The following is a 20,420-nucleotide window of genomic DNA, read 5'->3' as shown; positions in this document are numbered from 1 at the left end:
TACCCACCCAAGGAAGAGACAGCAGATTGTTATAATAATTATTGTGGTAACTTTCTTAATTATTTCAACATCCACAATTTTTTTTTTTAAAAAAATAGACATACTTGTTTCAGATACACTTATTTTTCTAAGAAGTACCTAGCTGTTGCTATCCACATATTTATACATGGAATACAATGAAAGATTTTTAAAAAGTGCTGTAGAGAACGAAAGTGCAAGTACAAGACAAAATAGCAAAAACGTTGAAGCAATTTTCCAAAGATGTGAGGTGCCAAATTTCTATAATGCCTGGGTGGACCTAATACATGATGAGCACTGGTGATGGATGGGTGACTCATAGGAATTGTACTACATTTTAACAAGATCAAGAATATAGCACAGACAACTGTTGCACTTTGTTTGCAGACAGTTGCTGTTTCAGCCATTCTAGTTAATGCAAGGTCATAGAAACACCAAACCTTATTTGGTCTTCTATGATGCTGGAAGTGCTCCTCTTCCTGATGTTTCTAGAGGAGCAGAACAGAATTTTATTTGTTGATCTAACAATCAGAGCTGCATTCAACACTTTCCAGCAGCCTTGGAAAATTCTAATTTCAGTTCAGCAGTTCCACTTTCCCACACGTTTCCAAAGCTTTAGAGACAATAAAAATGGAACCGCAAAGCTTTTGCAAGTAACAAAAGAAAATAAACCCACAGAATACATTCAGTTTTGCTTCTGGCACCCGCTCACCCAGCAGTTTTAAAATTCTATTTTCAAAGCTACATAGTCTCTTAGGGATGACAAAGCAAACAGTATTTTAAATGATTTAGTATTATTACAGTATTGCTGCACTTAGTAGCTGTAGAAGAGACATCAAAATCCTTAAATGAAGGTTTTCTCAGTAAGCATCTCAGATGTTCTTCCGATACGATCCGGCTATATATAGAGAGAACCAACTGCAGAACAACAGAGGCCTTTCCAGCAAGCCCTAACCAGTCAGCAAATATCTGTATCTGCTAAAGCTTACAGATGAAGGCAGGCAGGAACATCGCTTGATCTTCTGATCTCTCGTGATGTGCAAACTCATTATTTTACAAACTGCTGAAAAGGATTGTACATGTGGCAGTACAAAACCTCTCTCATCTGATGTGGGAAAGTTCCTTTTTCTTCTATACATAGTCATATGTTACAGCAATACAATGTCATCTGAAAATATGTGAACATATTCAAATTTTAATCCATTGGGGATGCTTTAATTGTAAATATGTCTTTTATCTTTATGAACTGCTGAGGATAGGTGATAGATAGATAGAAGATATGTAGATTTAGATGATAGATAATAAATAAATCTTATCCTTGTAATTTGTGAGTAATGTTACCGGAGCCACCACAATAACCTTGTTGGTTACCATTTCTCAGATGCTGGAAAGCCAATTCAGCTTGCATTAACTCAGTTCTATAATTCTTCCTGAGTCTCAAATGTGTGATGTAAAAACCACATCTTTCCACAACCTTCTCTTGTTTGTCATATTGCTTCTGCTGCCGATACTGAATAACTCTTCTATCAGCTTAAAATGAATATGTACAATCCTAAATAGGAATTGCTGTTTCCAAAGATAGATAATATTCTTTCTATTTATAGATGCAGTTCTCTCTTTTTGATATACTTATATCTGTAATATATTACAGATAGATTGAAAGACGTGCATGGAACTAGATCCTAAACAGAGCCCATGCAAGAAGCTAAATATACTCATAAACAACAGATGTACCATACCTCCAACAAATAAGCAGTGAAAGCTTCTTGGAGCATATTTAAAGCTGTGAGTTTTCACTCTGCGCATCATTTTTGTTCGGTGGCAGCTACTGCATCAGTTGCATTTGTCCATGCGTAATTTCAGTTCCTCTTTTTTTCTATTGTTTTAAGTTGGACAGTTCTAAAGATACAATTTGTTTTTATTTTTTCCCCCTTCAGTTGTTGTCTGTTTGACTGTTGTTCCCAAAGGAGTATTTCCTTCCTATTAGATGGACACGGGGCACACAATAATCCTGTCTTCCAGAAGGACGCTGACAATCAGGAATATAAAATAGAGTCCGAACATGGTGAAACCTAGGAATTTGTTCATCTTCCATTTGCAGAATGCAATAGAGAGGATGACAAAGAGAAGCATGATGAAGAGAAGAACAATAGCACAGAATAACCCATTGCTGCTCACTTCCACTGGGGAGAAGTTGTTAATTACAGCAAAAATGAACCATGGCAGAGGAAGGCTGTTGAAGAAAAAAAAAAAAGGCATTATAACTAGAAGGATAATTACAATATGTTTGCAGCAGATGGGTTAAAATGATATTTCTACAGTACCTCTAGAAAAGCACTGAAATGATCAACTTTCTTATTCTTAAGGATTATCCTCGACGCTAAATAGCTGTTGAGTACTGGGAGGTAGAAGCATATTTCAATGCAATTTCTATTATGGTGGTTAGGCAATACAATAAGGTCATCCTTGTCTGAAGCAAGGGTAGGAAATATGCAGCCTTTCAGATAAAGTAAACTATAATTCCCAGCAGCTTTATGGTTTGCCATGTGTGTGTGTATATATCATATCAACCGTATAAAATACCACATAAAACATTAAAACAATAAATAAGAACTATACATTTAAAAATTCAGATAAAATTTGATAATGGAACCATAATGGAAAGGAAAGGAACAAAATGTACAAATAGAGAAGGTGGGGGAACTGTGTAATTCATTAACTATTCCCCCTCTCCTTCTCTCTCCCTCCCTCCCTCTCCATAACAAGAAGAAAGATTAAAATATGGGATAGCGCTTTCAGAATTTGAGAATTCAGATTCTTCTGAAGCAGAGATAAGGCATTAACATTTTACCATGACTTGATTAATATTTAAATAAATTTCTAAGAGACGAATGAAATAGCCCTAGTCTGTTATGGCTCTTTCTTTAACAGCCACTTCGAGGGGCTATAGCAGGTCCTGAATGAAGTCCTGGGGATACCACACTCATATAACACATCTGTTGTGCTGCTTTTCATCTGTAAGTGCTTGGATATTAGTCGGATTGCTTGTTTCCAACTGATTCTTCTATGTTGTAAGAACCAATAGGGCTGGAATGCTTTGGATCCAGGTGTGGGCTTTAACAATTTTAGCAAGAGGTTCTCTGCCCAGTTCCTGGGTGGGTGTGGCCATAGTGGCCGTGGCCTAATCAGCCTCCTGCACCACGGCGGGTTTGGGGTTTGCCCTCCCCGGGCTCCGGAGGCTTTTTTCGAGCCTCCGGGAGGGTGAAAATGGCCTCCCCAGGTTCCACAGACTCTCTGGAGGCCCGTTTCCAGCCTTCCAGAACTTCCGTTAGGCCCATTTTTTTGCCCTCCCCAAGCCTCCATGCATGCCCTGCACTTACCTGCATCCAAAATGGGCCGGGTGGGGACTCCTGGGAGGGGCGGGATAGGCCAGCAAGGAGTGGGGTTTGGCGGTTCTCTGAACTGCACAGAATCTTAGCTAGAGGTTCTCCTGAACACCTGCGAACCCCCAGCAGCCCACTCCTGTTTGGATTCCATCTACTAAACAGTGTCAATTTGCTCAGTCCAGGAAATGGGCCTTATCTGTTGCTGAACTTGAATGACACTCTCCCAGGGTCTGCAAAGACCTGATCCTGACTATGTTCAAAAGAATCTTGAAGACTTTTCTCTTTACCCGGCTACTGAAATAGGAGGCTGTGTCTTCCCACCATTGAAATTGGATTGTTTTGTGTGAAATTGTGCTGTTTTCTTCCAATGATAGCCATTTGTTGGGAGAAGCAAATAGAATGTAATGATCAAAATTCGACCATGGAGAAGAATAATTTATAGAAGCCAGCAGCCTGAAGAGATATGGAAGCCAGCTTTGAAATCCAATAAGGATTGAAGGATAGCAACCAGAGATAAGAAAGGTAACTGCTGTACAACAAGCCATGTTTGATTTAGCAACCTAACCTTCAACGAAAGAACAGTTGAGGTAATGCAAGATAGAATACAACTAATAGAGAATAAAAGGCAAGGCTATATAGAATTCTGTCAGATCTCCAGTTGGCATGCTTCCATCACATCTGCTGAGCACTCACGTCTTCCCCAACTCTGTGCATTAACACTTTTGTAGCTGAGCAAGAGCACAAGAGAGCAAGTTTATATTTCTCAGTGTGTAAAGATCAAGCAGCTGTAATTACTAAAGTTCATGTAGGTTACCAGAGATTCTCAGTATGCTGTGCATTCCCTTGTGTGTTTCCTTATTTCAATGCCTTCCTGTTGACCAAAGCAATATGCCATGAAGCCATAGCCTCTCTGATTATAATCTTGGGTACCTGAAAGTAAAAGTAAAGGAACGAAATATATAAGGAGATGACATTGTAGTAGTACTTACCCCACGGTGATGTCAAAGATGTTACTTCCTACAGAACTGGAGACTGCCATGTCCCCTAGTCCTTTTCGTGCCACAATGACACTGGTGATTAGGTCAGGGATGGAGGTACCAGCAGCCAAGATGGTCAAGCCCATGATTTCTTCACTGATCCCAATGGTCTCTCCAACCTAAAGAAAGAAAGAACCACTGAAATCATTTGCAAAATACAGGTAGTCCTCGATGTATGACCTCAACTGAGCCCAACATTTCTATTGCTAAATGAGACATTTGTTACGTGAATTTTGCTCCATTTTATGACCTTTCTTGCCACATTTCTTAAGTTAATCACAGCAGTTGTTAAGTTAGTAACACGATTGTTAGGTGAATCTGGCTCCTCCATTGACTTTGCTTGTGAGAAGGTTGCAAAAGGTGATCACATGACTGTGGGGCACTGCAATCCTCATAAATATGAGTCAGTTGCCAAGCATCTGAATTTTGATCACAGGACCATGGGGATGCTGCAATGCGTGTAAATGTGAAAAATGATCATAAGTCACTTTTTTCAGTGCTGTTGTAACTTTGAACGGTCACTAAATGAACTGTTGTAAGTCAAGAAATATCTGTATAGAAAGAAAGGGACTGACTAGGGCTCCACTGTGTAAAAGTACACAATACTGCTATATTTGCTGTTTCATAATCTACTCACTTTAGTCACCTTACTTAAGTCTCTAATAGTGGCTAACAATTAGTTGGATTGTTTTACTGAGCCTGCCTACTTTTTGTTGCTGATATTTCTTTTGTGCTTCCAAAATTATAGGATTTTTTAAAAAAGTGTTGCTTTAATGTTAATTTGTTAAAATAAACCTATTTTAATCTAGGCTACTTCTAACAGCTTCAGTGCAGAAAATCAACATAAATGTTAATATAAAAATAGAATGTGACTTATACATATTTTGATAATAAAGATAATAGTGATATATTAACTCAGATTGCATCATGTGTACCAAGTGATTGTATAAAGGGACAAAGCATTATGAAGAGCATTAAAGTCTTGATCCAGAAAAAAATCCTCATAAATTGAAACATTTCCATCCCTGAGAGCATCAACTGAAGCCCTTGTTGATATAATAGGCGAGTCAAAACACTACAACATTGGGCAATTCTGTTTGGATACTACAAAAGGCTTCTGTAAAGAGAAACTTGTTTCTAAGACTGTATCATTCCCTTCTGAAGTGCTTTTCTACATTAATTTTATTTATTTTGAAAAGCTGATGGTCCTGAATATGACAGGACTTGGTTGTCTGAGGGCCTGCTTTCTCTCCATAGGGGCTGTTTCAAGTTCATCTTGGGAGCCCTTTTCTGATTGTCCCAACTTTAGAGATAGTCCCAACTCTTTAGAGAAAAGTCCCAACTCTTTAAGATAAAGTGGGTCAATAAGGGGGAAATACTTCTGATTCTCACGTTCTGTCTCTGAAGTACTCAGCACATTTGGTCTTAACCTGGTATCTCCTTCTTATCCTGTTCTATGACTATAAGAAAGATTTGATTTTTTTTCAGCCTTCCTTAGCACTTCTTCTAATTGTCCAAAAAATTATGATCTTTTAATTTTATTTTGATAATGAGATTTATGACTGTTTTAATGTTTAATTTATTTAAGACAGCTGAATTTCATTCTTTCCCATACTATAGGAGACTCTGGAAATTTATTTCAGATTGCAAAATATAGTTGTCAACTCTGAAGCTGAAACCGCTTCAGCTCTCAGTCCTGACATCCCCAATCCTTCTGTATATATATATAGCACACCCAGTTCTCAAGATGGAAAACTAAAATCAGTAAAAAGCCTGTCTTTTAAAATGCCAAGGGAGAAAATGCATTAGAATGAGATCTACTTAAATATTTAAACTGCAATTTTTATTCATTTATGAAATTTGGAGGCCTATCCAACTTCAAGCGACTCTGGGCAACTTACATTAAAAAATAATGTTCAATTAATTATTGAGCCAATCAATGCAATTAATTAAATATAAGCCAAAATGTAAAAGCAAATCCATCAAATAGCTCACCTGATGTGCCCACCAGACCATTAGATAAGAAAATACAGCTATCCATGAGATGGCTCCAAAAAATGTGAGAGGGAAAAACTTTTTGGATGGCTGAAAGAGAATAATAATAAAAATGTTAAGCGTACTCATTCTGTAATAACATAAGCCTTTCCACTTGAACATAGTATATACAATACAGTGTGGCTGAGTTTATCAATTTCAAACCAAATTTCATTGAATTAACATGGATCCCATCCATAAAAAGTACTATATCACTTGGGAGTGCATGCATTAGTTAAAATTCAGTTACTTATGTTGTTATGATAGATACTTAGGAAAGGTAAGTTTCTCTCTCGACTTAGTAGCTATTTACATGGTATGCTATGATTGCATTCAGTAACTATAAGCATAAGCAAGATCCTTTTCATTCAGTTTTGAAATATTTTATCAGAAAATGAGCCATGAGAAATCATATAATAACCTCAAAGGAAGGACATACGCTAGTATTTATATTTATATTTCTTATTAGCTTTTTTGTTCTAAAACTCTGGTTTCTCATTAAAACACAGTTTTGGCAACTGGAACTCTTCCACTGTTGATAAAATTTAGGCAATTTTAGTTTTGATCCCTTTCGTAATGATTCACAATATGGAATTCACATTTTTCCCTGCTGCTGTCAAGAATAATTTGATGTGATTACATACCCCTTGTTTCCTCTATTTCCAAATCACTTACAAATAGTCAGGGAGATTTGCCAAGTTTTGTGACTACTTGTGCCAAACTTAATTTCTTTCTTTCTTTTTACCTATTGAAATCAAATTCATGTTCAACTCAAATCTTTATTACTGTATAATCACAAAGCCGACAATTAGATAGATACAAATTGAAAGGAAAAATGGAAGCTTAAAATAAGAACAATTAAAATATTTTTTTTTCATACTGGAGGAAAAATGAATGGTGCATAGAGAGGCACAAAATTGGGCAAGCCAGGAAGATATACTTGAACAATGCTTCCCCAGGAGAATGACAAATATAAGTAATACTCTCTGTTAGGCAATTATTTCCAGGCAGAATGGATAAAAGTCTGCAGAAAGTACAATAAAAGAACATGTAGCTCAAGGACTTTTGAAATGCCCCAATAAAAAGTGATGTAGCTGACCAAAATGAAGCCCTAGCACTATTTCAGAACTAGGGGAAGAAAGAGAGGAGACTGGCATGTACACATGTGAAAAGATGCCACTTATTGCTGAGACTGGGACCAAATTTGATTTGGTCTCAGTGATTTGAAGAGCAATGTCCCAAATAGACTGCTTAAATACATGAATTAATACATAAAAAGCAGAGAAGCTAGAATACACTTCCTGCCTCATCTCTTTTTAATACTGATAACTGCAGAGAGGTTTCCCCTGGGTAAGTGATACATGTCAAACGTGTTGGAGTGGAAAAGCTACATGAGAAGAGATAACCTTTATCTACTGAAGATACACTTAGTTTTTCCTACAGCTTTTCCCTCCTGAATTAAATCAAAGATTAATTTAAAATTGACCAGGGCTTTGAACAGAGTTAGGAAGAATTTTCCTCTGCCAAATGGCGGAGAACCAGACAGTGACCAAGAGTTGACTAGTCACTTCTGAAAACTGCCTGTTCCTCAACTAAGATGTTTCAATTTTAATTCAGCTCAATAGTTTTAAATAAAGATATTACAGGTTGATTCTATTAAGCAGGTTGATAGATCTACCATTGGTAGGGGCTAATTTATTTATTTTGTTCTTATAAAACAGGGTAACAACAATGGAGTAGCTCTAAATTGGGGTATTTTAAATGTTTGGGGTTTTAAATCGGCCAAATCTATGTAATTATTTTAATTTTTAATTATTGTTGTGTGTTGTGTTTTTAAATTGGCTGTACACCGCCCTGAGTCCTTCGGGAGAAGGGCGGTATAGAAATAAAATTATTTATTTATTTATTTATTTATTTAAATAAACAGAAAATACGCTGAGTGTTAATATGGGTAGCCAGGACTGATGTCCACCATTCCTAGTTCTCCTTTAATAATTCTGGGGGATAATTTTCCTCCTATGTCATTTTCAGGTTTGGGTTGTGAAATAAAGGTATTTGACTTGAAATGTGGACACAGGAGGAGAGAGAGTAAGTCACAGGGAAAGAGTAAATCACATCTGCTGGATTGTCCAATGATTCTATGGTAAGAATATTTTGGAAGTCGTTTTCTCAAGATTCTGTGAATATTTGAAGTCGCTCTGTGAGTGAGATGCTGGTCTCTAAATTTAATATATAAATATATGTTAGGATATTAAATAGCTGGAACAGTAAACAGTACAATGGGCCAGAACACACAGTTGTAGTTGATTGATTGGAGAGGCCTGGCTCCTAAATGAGGCCAGTATGATTGGTTGCTGTGGGTGTGGAGGGGGAGTTTCCCTTTTCCCCACCTTTTTGGTGTGTTCTCTATGCTGTTTGATTTACCTCATGATGTTCCTGACTATCTTGTCTGCTATAAATATAAATGTTAAATATATTTATTTATATAAAACTACAAGTTTGTGTATGTGTCTCTGATTTCATTTTGACCCTTGCCGAGCAATTCCCTGACACGTTATGGACCCAGAAGCGCCCTGAAGCGCCCGTAGTAAATTTCTCTGAGGTGAAAGATTTTTTGTGAACCCAGGAAAAGTTGAGGATGTTTGGCCTGTATAGACAGCACGTTGCTCTCTGTTACAGGAATGGGAGATTTCTTTTGGCTCATCTGAATGAGACAAATTATCTCTCACGGAGCCTTAAAAATGGAGATGTTTCTGTGGAGGGAAGATTTGTGGACAGTTCTAAGCAATCCTCCATTTGGAGGCCACCATTTCAGTGAGATGGTGGTCTCCAAATTTAATATATGTACATACATAAATAAATTTGCAGATTGGACCAAAACCTCTAACCGAAAACTGTTAATTAAGTGCCAGAATCAGGAAACTGATGCAATTGATGTATTCTACTCCTCTCTTGTAGCTTTCCTTGTCTTTGATTTTTAGAAGGGCTTTGTAGCATTTCTTTGCAAATGAATATGGAGGGTTGTTAAATTGAAAAGCATGGACTGCCTTTCTTGCTCTGTCAGGGTTTGAAACTAAGAAAGTTGTGACAGTCTGAAGAATAAAGAGGCTAGCAAATCTTTCATGGCTTGTGATTGGGCTATCTGAGGGCCTGCCTCTACCTGCTTACATCAGCCTGCCCCATTAGATCTGGCAGATCATTAGATCTGGCTGTGGGTACCATCAGTTAAGGGCAGGGGTGAAATCCAGCAGGTTCTGACAGGTTCTGGAGAACTGGTAGCAGAAATTTTGAGCAGTTCGGAGAACCAGCAAATACCATCTCTGGCTGGCCCCAGAGTGGGGTGGGAATGGAGATTTTGCAGTAACCTTCCCCTGCCATGCCCACCAAGCCACACCCCGCCCACCAAGCCACGCCCACAGAACCAGTAGTAAAAAATTTGGATTTCACCATTGGTTAAGGGAGCTATGTTTGGTGCGTTCCATGGTGCTCACCTTATGGCACAGTCTAACACCCCCCCCCCATTAGATTAGCTCCATCTCTTTTGCTATTCCAGAAGATCCCTCAAGTCCTGGTTGTGTTATCAAACTTGAGGTTCCCAGGGAACCAAAGACATTTATTTTATTTTATTTTATTTCTATACCACCCTTCTCCTGTGGGACTCAGGGCGGTGTACAGCCAGGATAAAACATAGCATATAAAATTTAAAAACATTTAAAAAAACAATTAAATAATTTTGGCCCGAATTTAAAACAACCCAATTAAAACTGAATTCGATTAAAAACTGAGAGGATGGGATCAAGCCAGCCCAGCTAGATGGAACAAGTGTGTCTTCAGGGCCCGACGAAAAGTCCGGAGGTCTGATATCGTGCGTATCTCAGGGGGCAGGTCATTCCAGAGGGCAGGTGCTGCCACAGAGAAGGCTCTCCCCCTGGGGGTCGCCAGCCGGCACTGTCTGGCCGACGGCACCCTGAGGAGGCCCTCTCTGTGCAAACATGTTTCAATAGTTCCATTGCTAAGGTGACCATTTTTCTCTTCTCTTTGCTTAGAGCTTGTACATGTTTTTATAACATTTATCTTTCACTGTGGATGTTTATGTCTTTATACTTGTTGTCTTTATATTGGTTTTTTATTGCTTGCTGTATGCTGCCCAGACTCACCTTTTTGTGAGATGGACAGCTATACAAATTTGATGAATAAAATTAAACCCAATCTTGTTCAGGGTGATCTGAAAGGGAAGCTGAAGAAGGGAATCTGAGTTCAAGAGATCTAAGAAGTCTTTTGCCCACACTGGAAGATAGTTTATTCCAAACTTGCCTTTTGAAATCAATGAATCTGAAAAGAGCTTAATGATGGATGGATCTTGTTGGGATTTAAAGTAATATTAAATTATAGCAGAAGCTTTAAAGTTGATGCTGGAAAAAATGCTGGTTGTCTGCATAGTCAAAGGGGAAAATATTTTCTGCATATAAACTGTAATAGACATCTAAAGAAGCAGGCATGCAGACAAACATAAAAGAACTATTAATATAATATTTTATAGGTTGCCATTAAATATTTATACAGGTAAATGGCAATGTATTCACTGTTATTGTCTGCCAGGCAAGGTCTCCAAAAGCTCTAGCTAAATGTCATTTATCATGATATATTTTATCAAGTATTTTCTCTCCCAAGCAATCTAATGGAAGCTGAAAATGAACTTATTTATGTATGCTCAATAATAGTATCAAGGCTAGATCTGTACTTTACAAACATATTTTGCATATCAATTCATGTATAAAAGTTAAAACAGTCATTCTCACTGGATTTCTAACATCAGGTAGAGTCACCCATAATGGAAAAACGATAGGCAAAATAACCAGATACGTAAGCTGTTTCCTGGGCGTATCAGGCCAGGCCAGGCTGAGGGGCTGACCATCGTCATCATCTTCCTGTTGTGGAAAAAAAAAAGACACTATTAATTTAAATGAAAAAATGGAAAAATGTATTTTTTTAATTTAAAGGAAGTCTACAACAAGTTATCTTCAACTGTTATTTGAAAAAAATAAATAAACTGAAGAAAAATATATCCAGCAATGCCATAAAATGTGTAACAGATTTTGAAGGAGAATTTTGTTTACTGTGGTATTTGTGTATATGTGTTCATCAATGTAAGTGGGGAGAGAAATATCTGTCCTGCAACATAGAGCAAATCTGTAAATAAACACCACATAAAATACTGGAATGTTATTGTTATAGGGTGTTGTAACAGAATCTTGAATCAAGACTTGGCAAACTTCATTTTTCCCCCTACTGCCTCCTGTATATCCTGACTAAATTGATTTTTTTTTTACATAATGGTTGTTGAATTCCTTCTTCAAGGCCATCTCCATAAATTGGACTAAATGATTACTGAAGTCCTTTCAAACTTGTTCTAGGATTCTATGTAAACCAGATGCTCTTGTCCTATTGTTGGCTTTCCAAACCACTTTTTACTGTTATGGAAATGATGGAATAAAAAGGTATTTAGCTTCATCTAAGGTTATGGTACATTTTACATTTTTATGTTCAATATTCTCTAAAATATTTATTTTGGATAAATAAAGATGACCTTCTATCATTGATTATGTACTTGTTCCAAACACAGAATCCATTTGTCTGTACACTTGAAAAACTACTCAAATTGTACTTTATACTGTACATTAGATTTAACAATTATTTTCCTACTCAGACTTTCTCATGATATAAGAACAATAATGGAATATATGAATCAATTATTCAAAATTATATCGTTATACTACTAACTTTATCCTTTCATCCATGAAAACTATACATCCTACTCAATTTAAATATATTTGCAACATTTTTAATGGAGAGAAAAATGTTGTATTTCTTTTCCTTTCTGCCCACTATATGCTTTTCTCAAAGTCACACATACATACATGTACTTAGTATGCGAAATTCACCAGGAGGAATAATATTTGAAAGCAATTTGCTTTGATAAAAATCAGATAAAAGCAAAAAAAAAATTATATAAGCTTTCCAGATTATATTTTCTAGTTGGGCTTCACGTGATTCAACAAGAGTCGCTATGCAATCATAACTTTCATACCAACTTATTAGAACAGATAAATCTAACTTCCTGAACTATAGAGTACACATGATGATATATTATTTACATGGATAATGTGCTAGAGATGTATAAACATTATAGAGATGGTTTGATGTCCAGATTTGTAACTCCAGAAATAACCTTATTTACTCTGGGATCTTCTGAGGTATATTTTGATCCAGTTTGTTTCTAGACCATAAGTAGATTCAGAAAAATAGACTCTCCGCACCCAATATATGACTTAATAATAATATTCCTTCCTAAATACAACAAAGCTGGTGGTCAGAGCTTGAGAGCAGGGAGAAATCAATTCACTGGTCTTTCCCACAAAATAAAACCACTGTTACTCCTTTCTTCAATGCAGATAAGCCCATGGTGGTATTGCAATATATTCTTTTTTTCCCTCCTGAAGGAGAAAACTGATTTATTTTTTGGAACACCTGTGAGATATCAATTGGCTGAGATAATACACATAACTCTTTAATTGCAGTCATTTCAGTTTTGAATGACAGATTCACTGTGCACACAATGGAAAAGGAGTTCAAGAACAGAATCCAACCTATTAACTCCATTAAAAACTAAGACGGAAAACTGATTTCCTCTTCATTGTAACTAATTATAGTGTGGCGTTAAGTACAGATTGAAATAAATTACCTAAGCACAGTTTGCTCTTCTGTTTGTCCTTTTAAACCAAAAAAAGGCTATTATGCTGCTAAAAGAAATTTAATACCAGTGTGACAAGCCTTATAAGAAGAGTCATAATACTCCAGCTAAGACTAATGATCTCTGAACTTCACCCATTTAAATGTATATTTTTTACTCCAACACCCCCACAAAACCTGCTTTTTAAATGGAGCCCCTCACTATATATTGTATACACAGAATCACCCAAACACAATTGCCTAGACAGAATTTGATAAAATTTAAGCTGCTTTGGTAAAAGAGGTCATATATGAATGTAGAGACACTTCCTACAAGAACTTTTACTGATATAAACTAATCAGCACTCTGGTGTGCCAGGAATCTACTGAATAACAGTGGTTCAATAACATACTTAACGATCATAAAGCACATCATGAAAGCCTTGCTTCCTTGTTAGAACTAGGCTGCCTGCTTCTTTTACTTAACATTATCTTTGTGATGTGAGGCACACATATTTTTCTTTCCTTGCTAGTTTCCATAGAAACTGATAAAAAAGGAACATGCCTGAGTATGAGGAGATGAGAATATGAAGTTGATTATTTTTAGGAAAGTCAGAAGCGAAAATAATTCAGCTAACTTTGAATCTCATCTTCTCTTAAAGTCAACAAATTATTTCTTCTTTCGATATTTCAGCTCTTATTTATAAACATATCTCTAAAACCTCGTCATTTCAGTCCTGATCAGCAAAACTCCTCCATTAAGGGTTACCAGAGATAACATATTTATTTTAAACAGATGAAATAAATCATCCTTATATTCCTTCATTTTATCTCTAACCATCTTATTGTTTAATCCCTTCAAATAATATCCTAGAACTTGATTTTTTGTCTTGTTTTCTTTGTCCCTTCTCACAAAATTCTTCAAAGCTCTAACAAGTCTCTTTTGTAAATCCAATCTGGAAACTTAACCAGGTCATTCTCTTGGTTTGTTTGTATGTCCTTTTTAATTAAAACATCATTTTTTGTAGCTCCAGTGTAGCCTGTCATTTTTAAATCCACTTTCAGATCAGCCTCAGTCTTGTCCAGTAAAACTTGTTCCTCTTGTATAACATCATTTAAACACAGTCTATTTATAGAGACAAACACTCCTAAAATTAACTTCTGTGTCCATTGTTCAAATATATTCTTATTATGTCCAATCAACGTTAAAATATTTTGCTATTCTGTATAAGTAAGTCAAAGTTAAGTGTTCATCACCTTTAATTGTAACGTTTAGTACCCTCTAGTTCCCTCTAGAACCTTCAAAGCAGTGGTGGGTTTCAAATTTTTTAATACCGGTTCTGTGGGCGTGGCTTGGTGGGCATGGCTTAGTGGGTGTGGCAGGGGAAGGATACTGTAAAATCTCCATTCGTTCCCCATTCCAGGGTAGGTTACTGCAAAATCCCCATTTCCTCCCAATCAGCTGGGACTTGGGAGGCAGAGAATAGATGGGGGCAGAGCCAGTCAGAATTTTTACTACCGGTTCTCAGAACTACTTAAAATTTCCACTACCGGTTCTCCAGAATTGGTCAGAACCTGCTGAAACCCACCTCTGCTTCAAAGGTTCAATGTCCAACCTTCAAAGATGTATCCTATCATCTTTTTTAAAAAGAACTAACAGCATTTTCCCTGGAAAATTCTTATAAGAAGAATTCTTACAATTAATTCTAAAATCCTATTTCTGGACCTTGACCATTTGTAACTTTACAAAATCAATGTTTTTTGTTTACTCCTTTTTTAAAAATTAAATATTCCACTGTAGATATAAAACTAATACCAACTTTGAAAGATAAATGAGTTAAAAGAAGAAAAAAAAACTTCCCTCTTTATCCCAGAAAGCATAAATAACTTTAACATCTCTTAAATGTTGTTTAACATCTCTTATCACCACTCTTAAAATACAACAATCTCTTCATCCCATATCTTACCTCGTTCTCTATAAACAAATCTTTAAAGCCTTATCATCCATCTTAATCAGAAAAGTCTATTAAGGATTACCAGAAATAACCACATATCTATTATAAACATGATATTAAAGAAAACCCAAACACTTGAAACCTTCTCTTTCATATTTATGTCTCATTTTTTTATTTTCAAACAAATTCCCCAAACCTCGCTATTTAAATCTAATCTATAAAAATCTAATAAATGTCAAATGTAACAATGTAACTGTTTTAACCGATCAGATAAACTTAAAATGCAACAAACCTCTTTCCCATATAGCAATAGCACTTAGACTTATATACCTCTTCAGTGTTTTACAGCCGTCTCTAAGCGATTTACAGAATCGGCATATTGCCCCCAACAATTGGCTCCTCATTTTACCAACCTTAGAAGGATGGAAGGCTGAGTCAAATTTGAGCCCTTCAGGATCGAACACCTGGCAGTTGGCAGAATTAATCTGCAATATTGCATTCTAACCTCTGCGCCACCACAGCTCTTATAACTCTTATCTATAAACAAGCCCTTAAAACATTGTTGCCTAGTTAAAAAATAACTTGTCTATTTAATCTAGGTTAAAATAAATGCAACCTTATATTTTTTCTCCTTACTCCCAAAGTCTTTAGTCCTATCAAATAATGACCTAATACTCGGTTTCTTTTCATTTTTATTTTGTCTTTTGTCATAAAATCACACATTTATAAAATAAATATTTAGAAAATGTATATGGCTGCCCACTCGCCCACAATGATTTTGGGCGGTTTACAAAAAACAGTAAATTGACAAGTTCCTTTTGTAGAACCAATATAAAAAAAATCTAAAAATCTAAGTTATCTAAATCACTCTTTCTGGATTATTATTTATACATCTTTTTTAGCTATTAAAACATCAGCCAATTTCATGTGTATATTCAGTATTTCATCTTTTCCCTTATTTTTCATGTAGCCTGTCATTTTTAGGTCCATGATTGAGTTAATTTCAGTCTTGTCCAATATAACCTGTTCCTCTTCCATAACATTATTCGATCTATCAAAAATGGCAGAAATCCTGAAAACTAACGTCTGAGTCCGTTATTCACAAATATCTGTCAATACATCCATTGTTTTATTTCCTGGTGTCCTCTAATATCCAACCTTCAAAGTCCCACTTATTGTGCTGTTTTCCTTCCAAATGCAAAAACATGAATAGTTTCCACAAGAAAGATTCTTATATTGATTTTTTTTAATTTTATAAAATCCATCTGGAGTCTTTGTCTGTTTATAACATTTTAAAATCAACTCTCTAATTCCTCTTTTGCTACTCAAGTCTGGAAAAAAAATAGAAATCCTTAAGCTCATACTTAAAACTTCTTTTATAAAGGATTGAGGGAAACTCATCCAGTGAATACCATAAAGCATGTTGTTCTAGACTAGAGGGTCTTAATATTTAAAAAATAAAAAATTAATTCCAAAGTGATTAAGAAATGAGGATTGCCTGAATCTTGAGTCCATAGGGGTCATATTATGACTATGAGTTTATATGGAGTCCCCTGCTGTCTACTCAGAAGGAGCAGCTGCCTGAGAATATGTGGACAATCTCATCTCTACTTTCTCTGGAGAGATTTCATTAGTTCAGATCCTGTATCTAGCCACAGATGTCAGCCATAATGTTGTGCTCATTTCTTTAGGGATATCTTCAATTTTCCATGAAATCCCCTTTTTCTGTTTATTCCAAACAATAACCAATAGTGATAGACACCATAGGTGGAATCCCAAAGTATCTGGAGCACCACTTGAACACCGGAAATGATATCTGATTCTTCACTTTGTTTCCTCTTTGTTTCCTATTCTCACTTGGCTATTGACATGGCAAAGAAACAGGATGGCACAGAATGACTGACCCAAGATCACCCAGCTGATTTTGTGCCTAAGGCAGGGCTAGAACTCCCCGTCTCCTAGTTCCTAGCCTGATGTCTTAACCACTAGACAAATTGGCTCTCAAGGATATATATATATATCCAATTCATTTAACTGTTATTCATAGGATGTAGTCTCCAAGATCTTTACCCTCTTTGTTACTCTTATCTTCATATTTTCCAATTCTTCAGCATTCTTCCTCTATTGTGGTGACCAGAATTTGACACAGTATATCAGGAGTGGTCCGAGCAGTGCAGTGTAGAGCCAAACTATTACTTCCTACGATTTTGATGCTATAGCTCTATTGATGTAGCTTAAAAAGTCTACATTTTGGCAGTTGGAGCAAATTCCTGTTAGCATACAAGGTGCTTTGGGGCAGAATTCCACAATGGCAAGCAGTGATATCAAATCAATTTTTCACTTGCTGTCCAGTTACACTTTTGATTCTTAACTGTGCCTATGCTTAAGGCATTGCCTTTAGGATGTTCAGTCTCATGTGTAGTTACTGCATAACAATCTAAATGACCTTTTCTATTGCTGACCATGATGGAATTTAAGAATGTTCTGAAACACTGCTTCAATTTTCAGAAATAGGCTAGGTTCCTACTAATGCCTTGAGTTGCAAGAAAATAGAAAGTTGATCCTATTAGGGAGATTACTGAAAACCATGCCACAAGTTAGTCACCAATAGCCTCTCACCGACCAGTTCGCTCCCATAGAGAGGGACTCCTCAGGGTGCCATCGGCCAAACAATGTCGACTGACGCCCCCCAGGGAGAGTCTTTTCTGTGGGGGCACCTACCATCTGGAACGGGCTTCCCCCGGAGTTACGAAACATCCAAGACTTACGCATATTTCGCCGTGCCCTGAAAACATTTCTATTCCAACAAGCTGGTCTGGCCTAACTCTCCCTTTTTAATTGGCTTTTAAACTGGCTTTTAAATTGGGTTTTAAACCTCTTTAGATAAATTTGGATGTTTTTAATCTTTGAGCCTAAATTACTTAATCTGTTTCTTAATAGTTTTTAACTTCTATATGTATTTATATTTATTATGGCTGTTCACCGCCCTGAGTCCTTCGGGAGTAGGGCGGTATACAAATATGAAAAATAAAATAAATAAAATAAAATAAATTTGGGACAAACTCTTAATGCTAAAATAAATTGTCGGGAATCTGTGGGGCCTAAATAATTATCCAACATCTGCAAGAGAAATTAGCTTGTTACTGTTTGTTCCTATAGTGATCATTCCAGGCAATGTCTTTTTGTGACAGTTGGATAAAATTAACATCAATGGTGATAGATAATCAGGTTGTTGGTCAGAGGGATACACAAATTCTTTTGTAGCTGGAATTTCATAAAAAATTCAGTGGAAAGTTTTTTATGGAAAGGAAATCCAGAAGCCAAAGCCAAGTAGAATTAAATAGACAAGAGGCATCAGTCTGGAGAATGCTACAAGTAATTCCTTGAGTTACAACTGTTTGCTTAATGATAACTCAAATTAACAGTGGCTTCCCAAAAAGTCAGTTACAACCTAAATTCAAACTTATAACTGTCACCCTGCCCATGTAATTATATGATTGCAATTTGGATGCTTGTGTGAATCATCCAAGTGTGAATGTGGACAATGAATCTTCAGTGACACATTGCCCTTCATGGTCTTGTATGCTATAAGAAGATTGTCAATCAGCTCTATGTGGTTTGGTGCTGTGTAGTTGCCAAGAAAATTCTCAATAACATCCTTGCTTTCCAGGTGATTTTCTCTGGCTCCACTATCAGATCTTCAAACTGCTTGTCACAGATGACATATCTGATTTGTAGACCAACAAAAATGCCTTCCTTAATCTTGGTCTCAGTTATTCTAGGAAACATCTGTCTCAAATAATGAAAATCTTCACCATCCTTGTCCATTTGCTTTCACAAAAATTTTCATCAGTCCGAGTTTTATGTGAAGTGAAGGCAAAAATATCTTTGTTGGGTCAACGAACAGTTCATGTGCCACATTTTTCTGTCCTGGAACCAAATTCTTTCCAAGTTTTAATGTAATCTGGCTCTCTTGCACAGCTGTCCCATTCACATATGTAACAACAGTACTTGGTATCAAAGCTGCATTCCAACCATCAGTCACTGTTTTTAGATCTCCATAGATATTCCAATTGTACTTGCTGTACTGGATGTGCTTCAACAATAGTTCCATACTTTGTATGCTTCTTTCATGTGTGCAGCAAAGTCAACAGGTACCATAGGATGAACACTGCCATTGTGTAAAAACAACTTCTATAAAACGATATGTGTCTGATTAAATTATAGGTTATTTTAATGATTAACAGCCAAAAATTTGTAAGAAACATCCAAAGTGTTCAGGAAGTAAAATCTTTGTTCTCCAGTGTTTCTAGAAAAAACCATCTTTGGTTAAGTTAGATTGATTGATTGATTGATTGATTGATTGATTTATTTATTTATTTATTTATTTATTTATTTATTTATTTATTTATTTATTTATTTATTTATTTATTTATTTATTTATTTATTTATTTATTTATTTATTTTTTATTTATTTATTTATTTATTTATTTATTTATTATTTAAATTTGTATACAGCCCTTCTCCCGAAGGACTTAGGGCGGTGAACAGCCAAAATTAAAATACATACAATATAAAATTTAAAATAATTTAAAAAACAGAATTAAATCGAATTGGCTCCCAAAAATTAAAACCCATTACCCTTAAAATAACCCATTAAAATTTTAAGCCAGCCCAGCTTGCTGAAATAGGAAGGTCTTCAAAGCTCGACGGAAGGTCCGGAGGTCCGGGATTAGTCGTATTCCTGGGGGTAGCTCGTTCCAGAGGGCGGGTGCCCCCACAGAGAAGGCTCTCCCCCTGGGGGTCGTCAGTCGACATTGCTTGACCGACGGCACCCTAAGGGGGCCCTCTCTGTGGGACCGAGTTGGCCGGTGGGAGGTAATCGGTGGCAGAAGGTGGTCTCGTAAATAACCTGGCCCTTTACACTTATAACCTTGTTGTTGAAGTGTTATAACCATGGCATGGGACCCGGGTACCTTCGAGACCGACTTCTGCCACCAATAGCCTTCCACCGGCCAGTTCGTTCCCACAGAGAGGATCTCCTCAGGGTGCCATCGGCCAAGTTATGTCGGCTGGCGACACCCAGGGGGAGGGCTTTCTCTGTGGGAGCCCCAGCCCTGTGGAATGAATTGCCCCTGGAAATGCGTAAGATCTCTGACCTCCAGGTATTTCGTTGTGCACTCAAGACCCTGTTATTCCACCAGGCTGGGCTATCAACATAACAATTTTAAATTGGGTTTTGAATTTCTGGGGTTTTAAAT

General features: G+C 36.6%; 1 protein-coding gene across 1 annotated transcript in view; it reads right to left on the bottom strand.

The window, feature by feature from the left end:
• Positions 1–1,925: 1,925 nt before the first annotated feature.
• SLC24A2 (solute carrier family 24 member 2) overlaps positions 1,926–20,420 on the bottom strand; it is a 72,329-nt gene continuing 53,834 nt past the window's right edge. The window contains exons 6-9 of the mRNA XM_070935535.1: positions 11,275–11,403; positions 6,437–6,526; positions 4,394–4,560; positions 1,926–2,251 (exon numbers count right to left, since the gene is read on the bottom strand). Coding sequence (XP_070791636.1) covers positions 2,002–2,251; positions 4,394–4,560; positions 6,437–6,526; positions 11,275–11,403 — 636 coding nt within the window. The 3' untranslated portion in view covers positions 1,926–2,001. The remainder of the gene's footprint in view (positions 2,252–4,393; positions 4,561–6,436; positions 6,527–11,274; positions 11,404–20,420) is intronic.

This window comes from Pituophis catenifer, unplaced genomic scaffold (genome assembly GCF_029215685.1).
Source record: "Pituophis catenifer annectens isolate HBS135680 unplaced genomic scaffold, rPitCat1.0.hap2 SCAF_2, whole genome shotgun sequence".
In the NCBI taxonomy this organism is placed as follows: domain Eukaryota; kingdom Metazoa; phylum Chordata; class Lepidosauria; order Squamata; family Colubridae; genus Pituophis; species Pituophis catenifer.
This window is presented reverse-complemented; position numbering and strand designations above follow the sequence as displayed.